The following is a 17,744-nucleotide window of genomic DNA, read 5'->3' on the forward strand; positions in this document are numbered from 1 at the left end:
TCTGTTGTGCATAGGGTCGCTATGAGTTGGAACCCACTCAACAGCACCTAACAACAACAATAGGTGATTCATGCTCAAACTGACTTTTGAGAAGCATTGGCCCAATCAATTTGATCCAGTTTCCTCACTTAGGAAATGATTTTTATCACCACTCACCTCAGGTCTATATGAAAAAAACAAAAACCCCTTAGAGCACAGTACATGGCACACAGTAGGCACTTGAAACATTGCTCAAATGACGATCAGGTGAATCCTCTGCCAGCCTCTTCCACCCTCAACTAGTCTTAAGTATTTACTGTGATAGAGAAGCCAGTTCGACATTTAAAACGGAAACATCACTTTTATTGACAGTGAAGGACCATGGGGCAGCTTTACAGGACAACACAAATAAGAGTCTCAAGACAACGGAGTTTACAATTGCAACAGACAGGTTAATACTCTTCGCCCTCATCCTCTCCCTCAGCACTATCTGCTCCAACCTCCTCATAATCCTTCTCAAGGGCAGCCATGTCCTCACGGGCCTCAGAAAACTCTCCTTCCTCCATCCCCTCACCCACGTACCAGTGAACAAAGGCACGCTTGGCATACATCAGGTCAAACTTGTGGTCCAGGCGAGCCCAGGCCTCAGCAACGGCTGTGGTGTTGCTCAGCATGCACACAGCTCGCTGTACCTTGGCCAGGTCTCCACCAGGCACCACAGTGGGAGGCTGGTAGTTAATGCCAACCTTGAAGCCAGTGGGGCACCAATCCACAAACTGGATGCTGCGCTTGGTCTTGATGGTGGCAATGGCAGCATTGACATCTTTGGGAACCACATCACCACGGTACAACAGGCAGCAAGCCATGTATTTACCATGGCGGGGGTCACATTTCACCATCTGGTTGGCTGGCTCAAAGCAAGCATTGGTAATCTCTGCTACAGTAAGCTGTTCATGGTAGGCTTTCTCAGCAGAGATGACAGGGGCATATGTGGCCAGAGGGAAGTGGATGCGGGGATAGGGCACCAGGTTGGTCTGGAATTCTGTCAGATCGACATTCAGGGCACCATCAAATCTGAGGGAAGCAGTGATAGAGGACACAATCTGGCTAATAAGGCGGTTAAGATTAGTGTAGGTTGGGCGCTCAATATCAAGGTTTCTGCGACAGATGTCATAGATGGCCTCATTGTCTACCATGAAGGCACAATCTGAGTGCTCCAGGGTGGTGTGGGTGGTGAGGATGGAGTTGTAGGGCTCAACTACAGCTGTGGAAACCTGGGGGGCTGGGTAAATAGAGAACTCCAGCTTGGACTTCTTGCCATAATCAACTGAGAGGCGTTCCATCAGCAAAGAGGTGAACCCAGAACCGGTTCCCCCACCGAAACTGTGGAAAACCAAGAAGCCCTGAAGACCTGTGCACTGATCGGCCTGCAAAAGAAAAAAGTTTTAATTTTAGTATTGAGAGACATCTGATGAAAGTTGCCAACAACTCTGAATCTGTGATTACGCTGATTGTGGTTTTTAAATATTCTGAATAATCTTTGATAAAAAAGTAGTCATAAAGAGCTTCTAAGTGTTAAGTGATTCAGAGAAACTTCACATATCAACTGTTGGGTGGAAAATCTCCTAAAAAGGCTATTTAAAAATGAACTATTTTCATTTCTTCAAGGCAGAGGAATCAGGAGGCCTGGGACAGATACAGGGCCCAAGTTTTGGTGATCAGGAGGGCAACCAATGCTGACCATGCTGTGAACGCAGAACAAGGGCAGCTTCTTATCAGTTGGAGAGCTACCAAGGGCAGGCCCAGGGCCACCAGCCTGGTACAATGGATGCCTCACAAAGATCTGGCTGGTGTTTTCTGAACTGGAGTGCACCTGAAGAACTAAGTTTCAATGCCTTGGTGATGGAGTCAGACTGGGTTTGGATTTGGCTCTGCCAGTTAGTTCCTTACCTTGTGATCCTTGACCCAATCTCATTTCTCTATCTCAGTTTTCTACTTATTAAATGAGAATAACCTAAGGTTGTTGGGAATTAAATGAGCACGTGGAATAGCGCTTGACACAGTAAGCACTCAGTACACGGCACTAGTTATCTAGAAAACTACTCATTCTGGGAAAAAGTAATTTATTACCACTATTCTATGAGAACTTTCCACCACTTAAATGGGCTATTCCACCTGGTAAACTGCTACTCTATGAAAGAATGAGCCTGACCTTTTAGACAAGGTATTTTGTTGACAACGATTACTTCTCAAAAGGTGCTCAGAGATTCATGGACATTCTGTACTGACCCCTCAGTTCACTTACCTTGTGGGTCCACACTCTGAAATAACCACACAAGATCAATGTACAAGGCAGCCCTAGTCTACCAACTATATCCCTTAATCTCACGTAGACACAGCAATACCAACAACAAACAACTGTTTTGGTAGTTAATGACCTTCACTCTAGAATTCCAAATGGCTTTCTCTAGGTTTATTTTTCCCTAAAGGTAGGTCCTGATTTCCAAGTCAGTGCTTATAGCTGCACCCTGAATTTGCAAATACAGGAACCATTAACCCAGTTTTGCTGGCAAGACTACCATAAACATTTGAGAAAAGTGTGAACCACGTGTGATGTAAGACCATTCTTTTTAGAATAGACCAGTTGTGGCTGGGCTTAGTATAATGTGATTTTCATGACAAGCAATTCTACCTAGGACCTTCGTGCTTGGTTCTCGGTTAATTACTTACAAGCTGCCCACATGCCTAAGGAGCAAAGGCTCATCTGATAGCTGGACTCTTAATAAAAATGTTTCAAAAGAATACTTCCCAATGTTATTGAAATAGATAAAGTTGGCAAAGGTTTTTCTGCCACAGCATCAGTCCACGTTGCTCTGAGCTCTAGTAGAAATGCAAGGGCACTGTTTTCTGGTTATTATGTCTCAATACCTTCAGTGCTGCAGCAACTGATACTTGCTCCACTTTGTTAAAGAGTTTCCAGTGTTTCTAGTCAGTGTTATACACTGGCTTCTTCTGCTCTGAAACTTCTGTATTACCTTAAGGCAACAACCTGGATTTTTTTTTTGTTTTAATGAATTAGATCAATTAGTTACATTTAGCTGCCAGCCACCTACTCATTCAGTGTGACTAAGATGACCTAAAAAGGGATGTCTCAGCTTGAAGCAAGAAATCTGCCTTGTTTAATATGAACAAGGATGCTTAATGGCCTTAAATGTCAATAGACTGTGCAGGCTCTTTGGCTCTCATCTTGAAAATAGGGAGAACTGCCCTCACTGAAAGGAGCACCAATGGCCCAAATCTGCTTTGTAACACACAAAGGAATAGGCAAAACAACACTTAACCCTGGCCCAAATCGCTGTCTCTCATAACCCAGAACTATGTAGTTTAGAAGTCTAGTTAATTTAGTGAGCATTCTAAGTCTCACTTTAGTGTGTAAACATTCAAGTAGTTTGGTCTGTCTGAAAATTGCAAGAGAAAACTCTCCCCCCTTATTAAATACAATACTGTTATTTACCAGCTTGCGAATTCTGTCCAAGACAAGGTCAATGATCTCCTTGCCAATGGTGTAGTGGCCACGGGCATAGTTATTGGCAGCATCTTCCTTGCCTGTGATGAGCTGTTCAGGATGGAAGAGCTGGCGGTAGGTGCCAGTGCGAACTTCATCTGCAAAAGAAAAACAGAGAGGCCACCCACCACTAACAATGTGCACAAGCCTATCAGTACAGCCCCCCAGGACAGAGCTCCTGTGCCAGGCCCCTGGGATCTCACTAAGGATACTGCTGTGTTCAACTCACCAATGACCGTGGGTTCCAGGTCTACAAACACTGCCCTGGGCACATGCTTGCCAGCGCCTGTCTCACTGAAGAAGGTGTTGAAGGAGTCGTCTCCCCCGCCAATGGTCTTGTCACTTGGCATCTGGCCATCAGGCTGGATGCCGTGTTCCAGACAGTAGAGCTCCCAGCAGGCATTGCCAATCTGGACACCAGCCTGGCCAACATGGATGGAGATGCACTCACGCTGTGGGAGGAAGATAGGAAAAGTTAGAATATGAAACAACAGATAGGACGCTTAGGAATGATTCACACCTAAATGACTAATCTTCAGGATAAATAACCACCTCTCTGGAGGCCACTGCTGCCCAGTGACTATTTCACAAGTACCAATCTTTGATGAAGACCTAATTCAGAAGAAACGCTTTGGAAAACTGAAGATTATGCTAATGACAAACTAGGTATGATACTACCAACTTCCGTGCTAAAGGGGCAAGGTAGGTAAACCCCACCTTTACCACTTTTTTTTTTTTTTTCTGTGGCAAGGGTCAGCATGAACCCAATTCTCTGCCGGGATTGTATCCAGGCCTCACCTTCCCATATCACCACTATACCTCGCTGCCAATCAATTCCATGGCAATTCCTCCCTCTCTGACCCTAACTACCCACAGTTAGATATCCTAGCTATCCTGAGCTGGGTCAAAACATTCCTGGCCACCTGAAGCCAGGTCATCAGGGACCAGCCCTAGGCTCAGAAGTCTGTACAAGTCCCTGCATTTCAGACCAGCTGACCTCCCTTCTTTCTAGTCCCTTGGAACTAGGACACAAGCTAGAAGACTCTCCATCAACTGCCCGTGCAGCCTTTCCCTATCGTCCAGCCACCTGGAGCTGGGTCTACACAAATCAGCTGTGAACTGCTAGCCCCTGCTGGCTCATTGCCCCTGTGGGTTCGTTAATTCTCTAGAATGGCTCACAAAATTCATGGAGACTGTTACCTAATTCTTACATTTAAAAAATTTATAACCAGAAAGGATATAAGCAAAGGGAAGCAGCAGGCAAGGTCTGAGAGAGATCCCGGCAGGTAGCTTCCATTGTCCCCAGGAACTTGTCAAATTCTATCCAGTGCACGGATATTCTCACCAATCCATTAGGCCTCAAAAAGAGAGCTCCAAGGTCCATGGTTCCCTAGTCACTGGAACCTCAGTGAATATGCATGACCGGAGCCTTAATGCATACTTATGATCAACCTAATCAATGAATGAATATGCATGACTGCATCATACCTCCCCACCCCAAAGTTGGCTTGCCAGGTACAGGGAGGGGGGGTAGCCTGTGTAGCCCCTACTTGCCTGGCTACTTAAGACAAAACCAAATCCACTGCTGTCGAGTCAATTCTGACTCACAGCGATCCTACAGGACAGAGTAGAACTGCCCCAAAGGGTTTCTAAGGCTGTAAATCTTTACAGAAGCTTCCTGTCACATCTCTCTCCTTTGGAGCAGCTGGTGGGTTTGAACCGCTGACCTTTTGGTTAGCAGGCAAGTGCTTAGCCACTGTGCAACCAGGGGCCCCTTTTAGAAAGATGAACCAAAAAAAAAAAAAAAAAAAACCAAACCCAGTGCCATCAAGTCGATTCCGACTCATAGGAACCCTATAGAACAGACTAGAACTGCCCCATAGAGTTTCCATGGAGCACCTGGTGGATTTGAACTGCCAACCCTTTGGTTAGCAGCCGTAGCACTTAACCACTATGCCACCAGGGTTTTCTTAAAAAGACAAAGAGCTCCTTAATTGCTCAGGCTACTTTCAGAAAAGCAGATGCAAAAGGTCAAATCTGGTTCTTGGTCCCACACTAGGCCAGACCCTTGCTTTGCAGCCACATTAGATATTGAAGGTCAGGTTTCTACCATGTTAGAATGACAAGCTGCTCTATAGCAGTAAGTTTTCCCTAGCTCTTCGGAAATACGCCTGCTGATTCCTTAAACTCATGCAAAGTTCCCCTTCCAGCTGATTCATTTCCTGTGTGATTGTGTAACTAGTGAGCTTATTCTAGTCCCTCTTTAATCCTATTCTTTAAAAAGACAAGAGCTTTTCTCTGCCCCCCTCTAAAACCAGCAAATTACAGCCATATGACTCAGGGAGAAAGTGCTAGATGAGCAGCAGTTAGCTGTATTTGAACGGTGTGGTAAGAGGCAACCTATAGGAGAATTTAATCTTTAGGAAGAACATTTTTCCTTCACCATCAACAAATCATTGACACATGTTAATAAAGCCTAGTAAGTGTCATCCCCCCCCGCCCCCCAAAAAACCAAGCCTATTGCTGTCAAGTTGACTCTAACTCACAGCCACCCTACAGAGCAGGGTAGAACTGCCCCATAGTTTCCAAGGAGCAGCTGGTGGATTCGAACTGCTGTCCTTTTAGTTAGCACTTAACCACTACGCCACCAGGGTTTCCAAGTAAGTGTCATCAAGACTACTGAAATTAAGAAATTAGCTGCTCTCTAGTAAAATGTATATATCTCTCTGCTGTTGTGACAAAAAGCCTATGGTTTCAAGAATTTGATGATATCAGAGAAATATTTTCCTTTTTACATGCTGAACAGTCATTTAGAAGGTAGAAAATCATTCCTACCTAGCAAAAATAAGGTAATTAACATAGAATCTATACCCACAGACTTCACAGAAAAAACATAAAGCTCGTTTGTTTTATCTCATCAGCAGCCAGATTAGCTACTTTTTAGACTGGCAGAGGACTTTCAAAATATCCACACCAAAAATTTCCCATTACATTTTTCCCTGAATAGTATGGTTTCAAGTTTTTAAAAGCTGCTAATAAGAAACTAAAGAAAATTGAACAGCCAGCTAAGTTCTCAAAGGGCCTAGTTTCATAACCCAAGATAATACAACCCCTGAATCACTCACAACCTTTAACTTATGATCACTCCTTCCCGCCTACACTCCCCATAAAACAATCATGGTGTCCTGACCACATCGGCAAGCTCAGTATTACCTGTCCCTACTCGTCCAGCTCCAGGGCTGTGGGAGAATGAGTTGTTTGTTCTAATGAGCCCATGACTATTTACCATTGCATCATGTTTACCTTTAAATGGACTTTGGAAATACCACAGCCCCAGAAAGCTGTAAAGAACCAGAGATCCATTCATAACACCCCTCAGGCCCAAAGAAAGGTACCGGAGAAGATCCTCTCATCCTAAAGAAGCTGTTCTTCCATTGAAACCTTTTGAGTCAAAAAGTTTCAATGCTAACCAGTCTAAACTCTCCCTAGAAGCTGAGCAGGCAAAGCCAGTGGCCACTGTTTGCCCTCCTCTCCCCCCTGCCCACTTGGGAGAATAAGGCACAGGTGATGGATTTACTTAGTATGGCTTGAACTGAATAAGCACCAGCAGACCCGTGGCCAATGCTTTCCTGCCCTTTAGTACAAGCCCACTACTTTCTGAACCACACTTTTACCAGTATCTTTTTGTTCTTGCTTGTTCAAAGGCACCCAGACAAGTTGTTACAGTATTCAGATTTTTGTTAGCTGTGGCAGTCTCCGAAGACAGGAACTGGTCGATTATTCACTACTACATGCCTCCCCTTTTTAGATACTTTAAGAAACATTTGAAACACAAATCCTTGTTTAAAAACATGGCTTATTCTAAGTAGGCCCGGTGTTGTCCAAGATAGTTGTTTCCCAACACCTTTGGTAGCTATATAGAAAATATTCCAGTTGTGTACAGTTTCATGTGTCTTGAAAGCGTAAATAAATTATCAGCGGTAGTTTACTCTGGTCTTATACAAAACCCTTTTATGGATTCATTTTAAAAATCTCCCTTAAGTGGAAACTTTCAGCTATAAACACCTCACTAAGTTAACATTTCGGTACCCATTGCGGTCGAGTCGATTCATAGCGACCCTATACGGCAGAGTAGAACTGCCCCATAGTTTCCAAGGAGCACCTGGTGGATTCGAACTGCAGACGTTCTGGTTAGCAGCCTAGCACTTAACCACTGTGCCACCAGGGTTTCCAAGTTAACACTAGAAACGTAGGATTAGACCTGTGAGACTTAGTTATTCCCTTCAAGGGACGGGCCCGCCTCCGTCCTTCAGGTGGAATGGTGCAATTGAAGCTCTAGCCAGAGCCCGGCCACAGGTGACTCAGCAGCGAGTCACAGGGCGCTGGGGAGGGGGCGCCCAGGAGCGTTCGCACCTTCCGTGCGGGAAGTACCAGAGACAACCTGCCCATTCAACTTCCGGGGCCCAGCGCGTACGACAGTAGGAAGGTGAGGTCATTTGGGGAAACTAGGGGGTAGGATTTTTAGTTTCCTCAGATCCTTGGGGGCCAATGTAAAGACCTTCTGCCCTTTCTTGAGCGGTGGCGGACCCTTGGAGCAAGGGGGCTTTCCACTTCCACCGAGGACAGTGCCTGGGCCGCGCCTTCCGGCCCGAAGCAAACCCAAAAAACCAAACCCGTTGCGGTCGAGTGGAACCCAACTCATAGCGACCCTATAGGACAGAGTAGAGCTGCCCCATAAGGTTTCCAAGGAGCCCCTGGTGGATTCGAACTGCCGACCTTTAGGTTAACAACCGTAGCTCTTAACCACTACACCACCAGGGTTTCCAGTGGAGGGCAAGTTCGGTGAACCCCGCTACCCCAGTACGGCCACCAGACGCGCGTTTGGCCAGAGGTGCCCGGAGCTGTGCGGGCGCGGCCCCACGTGCAGCCGGTGGCTCTGCGGCTCCTGCAGCCCTTCGGACCGCGCGCTCTCCCCGTACCGCGAGCCCGGGGTGAGGCTCCGGCCCGCGCTATCCTAGGGTCCCCACTCACCATGACGGGACTCCTAAGGGACCCGCGGGGACAGAGAAGGCGAGTGGCTAGCAGCAGGAACCTCCCACTAACAGACTGCCAAGGAGTCCGGGGGAGAAGTAGGGAGAGGCAGCGGCCCACCCGGCCCTTTATACGCTCCCCCGGCCACGCGTCGTGGGCCCGCCCCGGCCGCGCGGCCCCTCCCGGCCTGCGGAGAGGGGAGGGCAAGCGGCTCTGATTGGTGGGTTCAAAAGTTCAAACCAAACTATTTGTAAGGAGCCAGAAGAACTAGGAAGGGGAGGAGTAACCCTCGGGGCAAGAGAATGGACCGGGTTGGGCAGGGAAGAGGAAAGAGTAGGCGATTGGGAGGAGGAGGGAGGAAGTGAAGCATCTACACCGTCCTCGAGGTGTGTGGGGAGTGTCAGGTGGGCAAAGCCCAAGGGAGCGAGAGCGTCAGGTAAGCCGAGCAGCGGCCGGAGGCCAGGAGGGAAGCCCCTCCCACCGCCAGGCAAGTCTGGGCGGCCTCGGACCCTCGGAGGGGCAGTCCGCGTGGCCTCCAGCCAGTCACGTCCGCTCCACTCCCTACAAGGCCTGGCCTGCGCGCTGCCGGCTCTCCCTACACCGCCTGAAAGGCGCCTCTTCCTTCTCGGCGCGTCCGGGCGCGGTTGGAAAGCCCCCACCTGGAGCCGGGCGCTGGCTCCCCTCGCAGCTGAGAGATTTCCGAGAGCGAAGGCCTTGCTCCCCATTCTAGGCCTTAATTATTCACGATGGGGCTTTGAATCTTATTCCCACCTTTTTGATTGCTTTTCTTACTGGTTTTCCTACCTTCTCTTTAAATGAACCCTTTGGTCCCTGACAACTCACAATCTCTTCGCGTAGGTGCTAACCGGGGCTTCAAACCGGTTCTTTCTGCTTAGGGCCTCTGCTCAGAATTTGCATTCCTAACAATTTCCCAGGTGATGTTCATGGTGCTGACCTGAGAGTCGGACCAATTCTGAGAACCACAAGTAGAGCCCTACTTGTTGCCCTCATAGCGACCCTATGGGACAGAGCAGAACTGCTCCATAGGGTTTCCAAGGAGCAGCTGGTGGATTGGAACTGCCATCCTTTTAATTAGCTGCCGTCGCTCTCAGTAACTTTTAACCACTGCACCAACTGGGGCTCCCACAAGTAGAGCAGCCTTTCTCAAATTTTATTATACTTAAGAATCACCTGGGGATCCTGTTAAAATGCAGATTGATCCAGTACATCCGGGGTAGAAATGCAGGGTACTCAAACAGGCATTTTTACTACTATTTATAGGTGAGAAAACGGACAAATCAATATCAGGTGAGCAGGAGCTCTGGCGGGGCAGTGGTTAAAGCAGTCACTGCTAACTCAAAGATCGGTGGCTGGAAACCACTGGCGGCTCCACAGGGGAGAAAGATGTGGCCTTGGAAACCCTATGGGGTCACTGTGAGCCAGAATCAACTCCATGGCAATGGGTTTTTTTGGGGGAATTGATGGAATTGAAGTTAGACCCCAGATCTGTGAGTGCACTCAAGTGCTGCCATTTACTGCTTTATCCTGCATATACTGCTCTGACCATCCCTCCAAAGGTTTATTTCTCAGAAGCATCCTTTATTTCAGTTGTTTTTCTTTCTCTGCAACTTCATTATCTTAGCTCTTAATCAAATTCCTTAACCATCTCTGGGTGATAGAGTTTATGGAAGTATTCAGAGAACAAAACTGACTGTTAAACAGAAGTTACAGGGCTTCTTCCTCAAGTAGAAAAATGCAAAATGAAAGCAAAACTGGGCTTTGGACACAGAATAGACAGAACTCAAAATAAATTCCAACTCTTACACATAAAATGGATGCTTTGGAAATGTGTGCCCAGATTACACACAAATTACACATGCTTATTACGCATCTATTTTGTGCCAGGATATTCTGAAATTTGGAATAAATTGGTTTGTTACTAAACGTTTTAGTCTTAGAAGAATTAAAAAAAAATTTCTTTTAAATTCCCTCCACAAGTATATCTAGCACAGTTTCTAGGTGCTTGGGGGATACATATGTGAACAAAACAGATCCCTGCCTTATGGAGTTTACATTCTAGAGAGAGATAGGGAAGACAATGTAAAAAGTAAGTGAATTATATAATTTGTTAGAAGGTGAAGAGTACTATGGGAAAATATAAAGCAAAAACAAATCAGAGTGCTAGGGAGATGGAGCAGGGGAGGTTGCAATATAAATAAAGTGGACTCAATGAAAACTTGATATTTTAACAAAGATTTGAAGGTCAAGAGGGGTTATCCAAGCTGCCACCTGGGAGCAAAGACTCCCAGGCAAGAGTGAACCTTCAGTGTTCCTAGAAGGAGAGCAAGGAGGGCAGAAAACCAAACCTGTTGCTGAAGAATCGATTCCAACTCATAGCCGCCCTATAGAACAGGTAGAACTGCCCCTATAGGGTTTCCAAAGAGTGGCTGGTGGATTCAAACTGCTGACCTCTTGGTTATAAGCTGAGCTCTTAACCACTGTACCACCAGGGTTCCAAGGAGGGCAGAATGGCTGGAAATACTGAATTGTAGGAGACGGGTCAGAAAGGAAATGGGGAGCCACCTCTTTTAGCTCCTTGTAAGCTCCTGTAAGTCTTGCATTTTTTACTCTGACGTGGGGAGCCATTGTAGGATTTGGAACAGGGAAGTGAGATGATATGATTCAGTTTTTAAAAAGATCATTCTGGAGGGGAAAGGTAGAAGCAGGGAGATATCGTAAGATGATATCGATTGCAGTAATCTATTTGAAAGATGATGAAGACTCAGACCAGAGTGGTAGCAGGGGAGGCAGAGAAAAGTGGTTGCAGTTGGCTACATTGTAAAGATAGGGCCAAAATGATTTCCTAAAGGCTTACCTGTGGGTTGTGAGGGAAAGAGAAGCCAAGGATTACTCTAAGGTGTTTAGCCTGAGTGAGTGAGAGCTGGATCTGCCATCAATAGATACCAAAGGCTGCGAACAAAGCAGATTTGGAGGGGGGATATTAGGGGCTTGTTAAGTCGAGATGTCAACTTCCATGTGGAGGTGATATTTAGTACAAGCTGAATATACATGTCTGGATTTCAAGGGTGAGAGATCTGGGGTAGAAATACACATTTAAATACCATCTTAAGTCATGCCACAGGATGAGAACACAAGGGTGTGAGTGTAGACAGAAGAAAAGAGGACCAAGGACTGAGTTCTGAGAGAAGAGGCAGAACCAGAGAAAGGATACTAAAAAGGACCAGCCAATGAGTTAGGAGGAAAACCAAGAGTGTAAGGTCCTGCAAACCAAGTCAAAAAACCAAGTCCTGATCACCAAGGAGTGATCAGCAGTATCAGATACTACTGAAAGTTCAAGCAGGATGAGGACTGAAAATTGACCACTGGACTTAGCTACATGGAAGTCACTGGTGACCATGATTGGAACAGCCCAGTGTGGCAATTTTTAAAAACATTAAAAAAAAATAAAAATTTAAAATTTGTTTTTAGATTACATTTTAATATGATTCATTAACGTCTTTTTCTTCCTCTCACCAGGCGGCACCTCATACTCAAGCAGACAGCCCCTGGGGAACCATGAGATGTTTTAAGGGCTTTGCAGTTCTGATAACCTCAGTCTGGATTTTGGCTTTTTTGTTTTCTAGCTGTGGGTCCTTGGGCAAATTCTTAATCTCTAAATCTCCTCGTGTGTAAAATGGGGATAACATAACTCATAGGTAGATACATTGTTAGGAGGATTAAATGAGATAAATATCACACAGCATATACACAGTGCCTGGCACATAGTAAAGCATTAAGATAAAATTGGTAGCTGTTTATTGTTGGAGGTAATGGTGGTGGACAAAATTAGAGATGAAAAGGCATCCTCTTTCATTTTAAAACCATTTTAAGCTCTAGGATCCACATTTAAGCTTGCTGCCCTCTGCTGGAATATTTTTGGGAAAAATCTCCTTCCTGGTGGACATTAAAAAAACTTAGCCTTAATGTAAACAGACAGGTCTTTCTGGGTCTAAAAATTACTGAGTGAGGAACGGCAGAAACCTATCTTACTTTCTAGCTGAAACTCCCCACAATTCACTAAAAACATGTTGCGTTATCCACAAGGAGACAGAGGACCTAGCCCTGGGATTTGCCATTGGCTGGCTATGTAACTTTGGATGGGCATTTCTCCTCCTTTGGCCCCAGGTTCCTCATGTGCAAGATAAAGATCACCTATAGGGCCTCCTTGGCCCTAGCTTCTGTGATGCTCTTACTCAAGGCTCCTGCCCTATATGTGAGCTGTGTAACAATCAGCAGAGCTGAGAACATGCTTCATTCCGTCAGAGCCTCCTAAGAATCATCAGTATATTAGATAAATATTGACAGCCGGGGCTTTTGCTGGAGTTTACAAAGCTTTAGGGGAAGAAGTATTGCATACCTACTCTGGCTCAGGGGAATTTGCAAACAGCATGTCCACAAAACATTAGTAAAGAGAAAAAAGAGTTCAGATGAAACTGAACTTAAAGCTAACCTTATGTTTCTTCAGTCTAACTCCTGTTTTCTGTACTAGGATACTAGTAACACTGAAGAATTTATATGTTACATGTTATATTATGAGTCATAATGATATATGTGCTCACACAGCAACTTATAGTAACAAAGTATTTTCTACACCAATAGTGCCTTAGGAAAATCTTCAAAAATAAGTGTTGTGGTTTTTTAAAATTTTGTGGTGAAATACATATAACAAAAAGTCTGCTGTTTTAAAGTGTATAATTCAGTGACATTAATCATATTTAACATGTTGTGCTACCATCACCATACCCATTTCCAAAAGTGTTTCATCACCCTAAAAAGAAACCCAAAACCCCTTCAGCAATAACTCCCCATTCTCCCTACCCCCAGCACCTGGTAACCTACTAATAAACTTTTGTCTCTGTGCATTTGCCTATTCTAGATATTTCATATAAATGGGGTCATACAATATTTGTCCTTTTGTGTCTGAGTTATTTCATTCAGCATAATATTTCAAGGTTTATCTGTGTCATAGCATGTATCAGACTTTCATTTGTCTTTATGGCTAAATAATATTCCTTTGTATGGATATACCACATTTTGTTTATTCACCTGTTGATGGCAAAAATAAGTTTTTTACAAACGTATTTATTATGGAACTGTGGGAACTAAGGTCCCGAGACTGGAAATAATTTACCCTATGCCACAAGTAGAACCCAAAGCAAATGACTAAAATGACAGTTGCCTCTTTTACCTCTAGGGCCTTCCTCAGCCTGTACTGGCTCTGGTTCACAGGGAAAAAAAAGACCTAGAAAAATCATTTATTGAATTTGTTATCTGAAGGCAAGGCTACTACTAATCCAACAAGAAAAAAGGGAATTTATCCTACTTTTAAGAACTCCAGGGGAGAGGTAGGACGCTTTACAGTTAATTTCAACCACCCTCTTTACAATATTAAGAGCTATGGTGAGCTGTGGATGCTAACCAAAAGGTTGGCAGTTCAAAGCCACCAGCTGCTCCTTGGAAACCCTATGGGGCAGCTCTACCCTATCCTATAGGGTCGCTAGGAGCAGGAATCAACTCAATGGCAATTTTTTTTTTTTTCTTTACAATAAGCATTTTTTAAATGTATACATTTTAAGGCAGTTTGTTTTTTTTTACACCCTGTAAATACAGGGGAGCAGGACTTCTCGATAACCTTTTCTGGGAAAAATAATCCTTTGATCCTTTAACTTTTATTTACTGCTTTTTTTTTTTTTTTATCCTACAAGTATTTGCAAACTTTATAACATTCTTGAAAATTCTTTCGAAATTTTCTTCCTCCCTAATCTGAACAGAGTGTTCTGGTCTACTTCCCTTTCTTCAGGACTTTGTGTGTGAAATGCTAGCCCCATTCTGGGGGATTACCAGAGAAAATTGGCTTTCATCTCTGAGATTTCACATTTTCTCTCCACTGAGATATCATCTGGCTTGTCCTGCTCTGCTTTATATTCCCTAAAATTACAATGCTTCTGAATCATTTTCTCACAGTGACTAACTGGAACAACTGAGTAGGTTGTGTTTCTCCTATATTTCCACTATAGCTAACCCTTCTTCCCCAAGCTCTTTCTAATCTTTCCTGTAATTAATAACCATTCCCTTGACCCTCCTCTCCTGTCCATTTAAGATAAGCAGGTATAATTCTCTTGCAGAAAATTAAAAGGAACTACCCATATTCTTTGTGGAGCCCTGGTGGTGCAGTGGTTAAGAACTTGACTGCTAACAGAAAGGTCAGCAGTTTGAATCCACCAACTGCTCCTGGAAACCCTATGGGTCAGTTCTACTCTGTCCTACAAGGTCACTATGAGTTGGAATTGACTCAACGGCAATGCTTTTTTTACTCGTATTCTTTGGTTAGCTACATTATTATTCCAGTAAATGAACTGTATCCTGGAGTTTGAAAATCTTCGCAATTTATAGAAATATTTATTTAATAATTTTATTTATTCATGTACCTAAAAAGCACCCAGGCAGCCCAAAGCAGAAGGTCCCTGACAGTTTTCTTTCCATGTGTCTGTAATGTCTTGCCACCAGCCAGGGCAGGGGTAGACCTGCTTGGAGACTGTGAATCTCAGGACATTCTTTCAATTTTCTGGGTATCTCTCTATGTACCCTTTCTTCTGCTCCCAGGACACAGAGCCAGCCACTTGCAAGTATACCCAGTATTTATCTTTTCCTACATAATTAGGACAATAGTACCTAATACTAGGCAATATCAGTGCATAAATTATACACAGTTAGGAACTTGGGGGTGAAAGAGTCTCATGTTACTCAGGTGGTTGCTTTAATTGGCTGCAAGCATTCAGACTCCTTAGTTCCTCTCTGTTTCTCCCCACTTCAAGTCACTGGTCTTCTCCTCTAATCAGAACCCCTTATGATTCTTTTGTGTTAGTCCCCCTACTCACTGGTACACAAACACATACTAGAGCCTGCTAGGGCCAAGTGCTAAGCTTATAGGAATTTTGCAATCCAGTTGACATCGTGATAATAACTTGAAATCAGCAAAGATGGTGGATGTTACACCATAGAAATTGGTGAACTCTACAAGTTAGGGCTCCCCACCCCCAGCTGGTTGTTAACATTTACCAGCACACTACTGCCCCTAATTCCACACTAGTCCCAAGTCGGGCCATTTCTCTTAGTTCTTTTGGTCCTTGCATAAAAAGATCTCTTTTTGTCTCAGAGCCAGGTTCATTCCCTGGCTTCAGACTGAACCTTCTCCTCACAGCCAACCAAAGCTCAGAAGCCCAGCCTGACTTCTCGGATTTGGCCTTTCAGGGCTATGAGTGGTCAGTGGTTACCTCCCAGCCCCTCCAATCCCCATCAATTCATTCATGGTTCTTTTCCAGCCCTTATATCTCATGGGTTCTAAAAGCCCCCAGGTCCTTTACTGCCCTATCTGCCTCCACTCCAGCTCCTCCACCACTAGTACAGTATTACCACTCTGGGCTTTCATCTCCGGACTGAGCAGTTTGCATGCTTTATTAATTCTTCTCAATAATCCTGTGAGGTAGGAACTATTGTTACCTCTGTTTTATGGAAGAGGAAACTGATGCTCATGGGACTAAGTACTTACCTGAGTTCACACACAGGGCCCATGCATCTTCAGTCCAGACTTCCTCTCTGGGATCCTACCCCTCCCCTAAGGAGGTCGGCTTTAAGATCCTCATTTCTGTACCAGTCCTCTCTCTGAAAACATTAATATGGAACTGGAACCACTTTTATAGCTACAACTTTAATTATATGTTTATTTTCCCAAATTACCCAAATCTGGAATGGTTCCCAAGCCCCTCAGTTATGAGACATGGTGAAGGAAGGAGGCTGGTACATGGTTCTAACAGATGTGGGCCTGTACTTACAGGCCTCTATTTTTATAGCATTTTGCTATTTCGATCCTCTAGTCCATGTACTTTTTCCTTACCCTCCAGCCTAATTTTGTTCCAGTAGAATCAGGCAAATGAGCCACAAAAACCCTGAAAAGCCTTTGCATGTTTCTGATGGATCCAGATTTCCTCATTTTAAATTACAGTTCTCTGTTTTGGTAACTTGTGGTCCCCACTGACCTTGTAAATAAATGGGTTATTCAGAACAGCCTGTAACTACCAAAATCAAACTTGCTTACCCTGTTCCCCTCAGCAGCTCCGTTTATTTGTACCAAACCCAAGGGACAGAGCCTGGTTCACGTGCTGTGGGAAAAGAAAAAGAGAAGGAAGGAATTCTTGTGCTCTAAACAAAGAAACAAATTTTAAGTTCAGGCTGTTCTTCCCCTTTGCTCCGCCTGAAATTATTGATATTGAACCAAAGTTGTTTGGGGAGGAGGGAAGGGGGAACTAGCCTGGAATTTAGGTCACCTGACAAACTATGAAACCTGTTTGCTTGAAGCTGGTTTGCAGGATTGCATTGAGGGGTTTTCAAGGCCTCTTGTCAGGGCCCAGACAACCTAACCCCCAAGCACACTGTTGTGGAAAACAAACAAGATGAAGTCCAGATATCTGGTAAAGCAGTGGTTACATACTTACAAAGCAACAAAATCATTCTGACCTCTAGAGACAAGGACAAAATAAAACACAAAAAGAAATACAGTAGTGGGTAGGGAAAGTAAAGCATAGAATAACAAAAAGTTGAAGGAAGGACTTTACTGAATCCTCAGTGACAAGCGTGTAAACTCTCAGAGCCATTAGAACTGGGAATTCTAGTTTCTGTTTCAGCGATAGCGTGACCTTTGGCAGGTATTTCCCTGCAGGGCTTTGAACCTGTTTGTTCTGGTTCAGACCCCTGCTGAGAAATTGAATTTCTAACAAGTTCCCAGGCGATGCTAATGTGCCTGGTTAGGGACCAATTCTGAGAACCACCAGTAAAGCAGTGTTTCTCAAAATTTAGTTAAGAATCACTGAGGGATCTTGTTAAAATGTAGATTTTGATTCAGTGTATCTGCGGTGGAAATGCAAATTCTCAGTAGGGGTTCAAACCGGAATGAACTGGTTCAAAGCCCTGTTTAGCTGTATTGCATGTGAATTTCCTCACCTGCAGTGTGAGGATAATGACTGCTCTAAAACAGCCCCATAAAGAGATCACTGGATTAGGATTCCAGAGATCCGGGTTCTAGATCAGGATTCTGGAGATCTAGATTCTAGAT

At 44.5% G+C, this 17,744-nt stretch overlaps 1 protein-coding gene across 1 annotated transcript; it reads right to left on the reverse strand.

The window, feature by feature from the left end:
- Positions 1-320: 320 nt before the first annotated feature.
- LOC100670866 (tubulin alpha-1C chain) lies at positions 321-8,685 on the reverse strand. Its single transcript, XM_010596388.3, has 4 exons — positions 8,576-8,685; positions 3,774-3,996; positions 3,494-3,642; positions 321-1,406 (listed from the first exon to the last, which is right to left on the reverse strand). The coding sequence occupies exons 1-4, from the start codon at positions 8,576-8,578 to the stop codon at positions 432-434; spliced, it is 1,350 nt and encodes a 449-aa protein (XP_010594690.1). The 5' UTR covers positions 8,579-8,685; the 3' UTR covers positions 321-431.
- Between the last annotated feature and the right edge of the window lie 9,059 nt (positions 8,686-17,744).

Source organism: Loxodonta africana, chromosome 4 (assembly GCF_030014295.1).
Source record: "Loxodonta africana isolate mLoxAfr1 chromosome 4, mLoxAfr1.hap2, whole genome shotgun sequence".
NCBI classification, from domain to species: domain Eukaryota; kingdom Metazoa; phylum Chordata; class Mammalia; order Proboscidea; family Elephantidae; genus Loxodonta; species Loxodonta africana.

Coding starts and splice junctions, on each gene's coding strand:
- LOC100670866 (XM_010596388.3), bottom strand. Junction 3,643..3,773: donor CCTGGAACCCACGGTCATTG/GTGAGTTGAACA, acceptor TTTCTTTTGCAG/ATGAAGTTCGCACTGGCACC. Junction 1,407..3,493: donor TGGACAGAATTCGCAAGCTG/GTAAATAACAGT, acceptor TTTCTTTTGCAG/GCCGATCAGTGCACAGGTCT.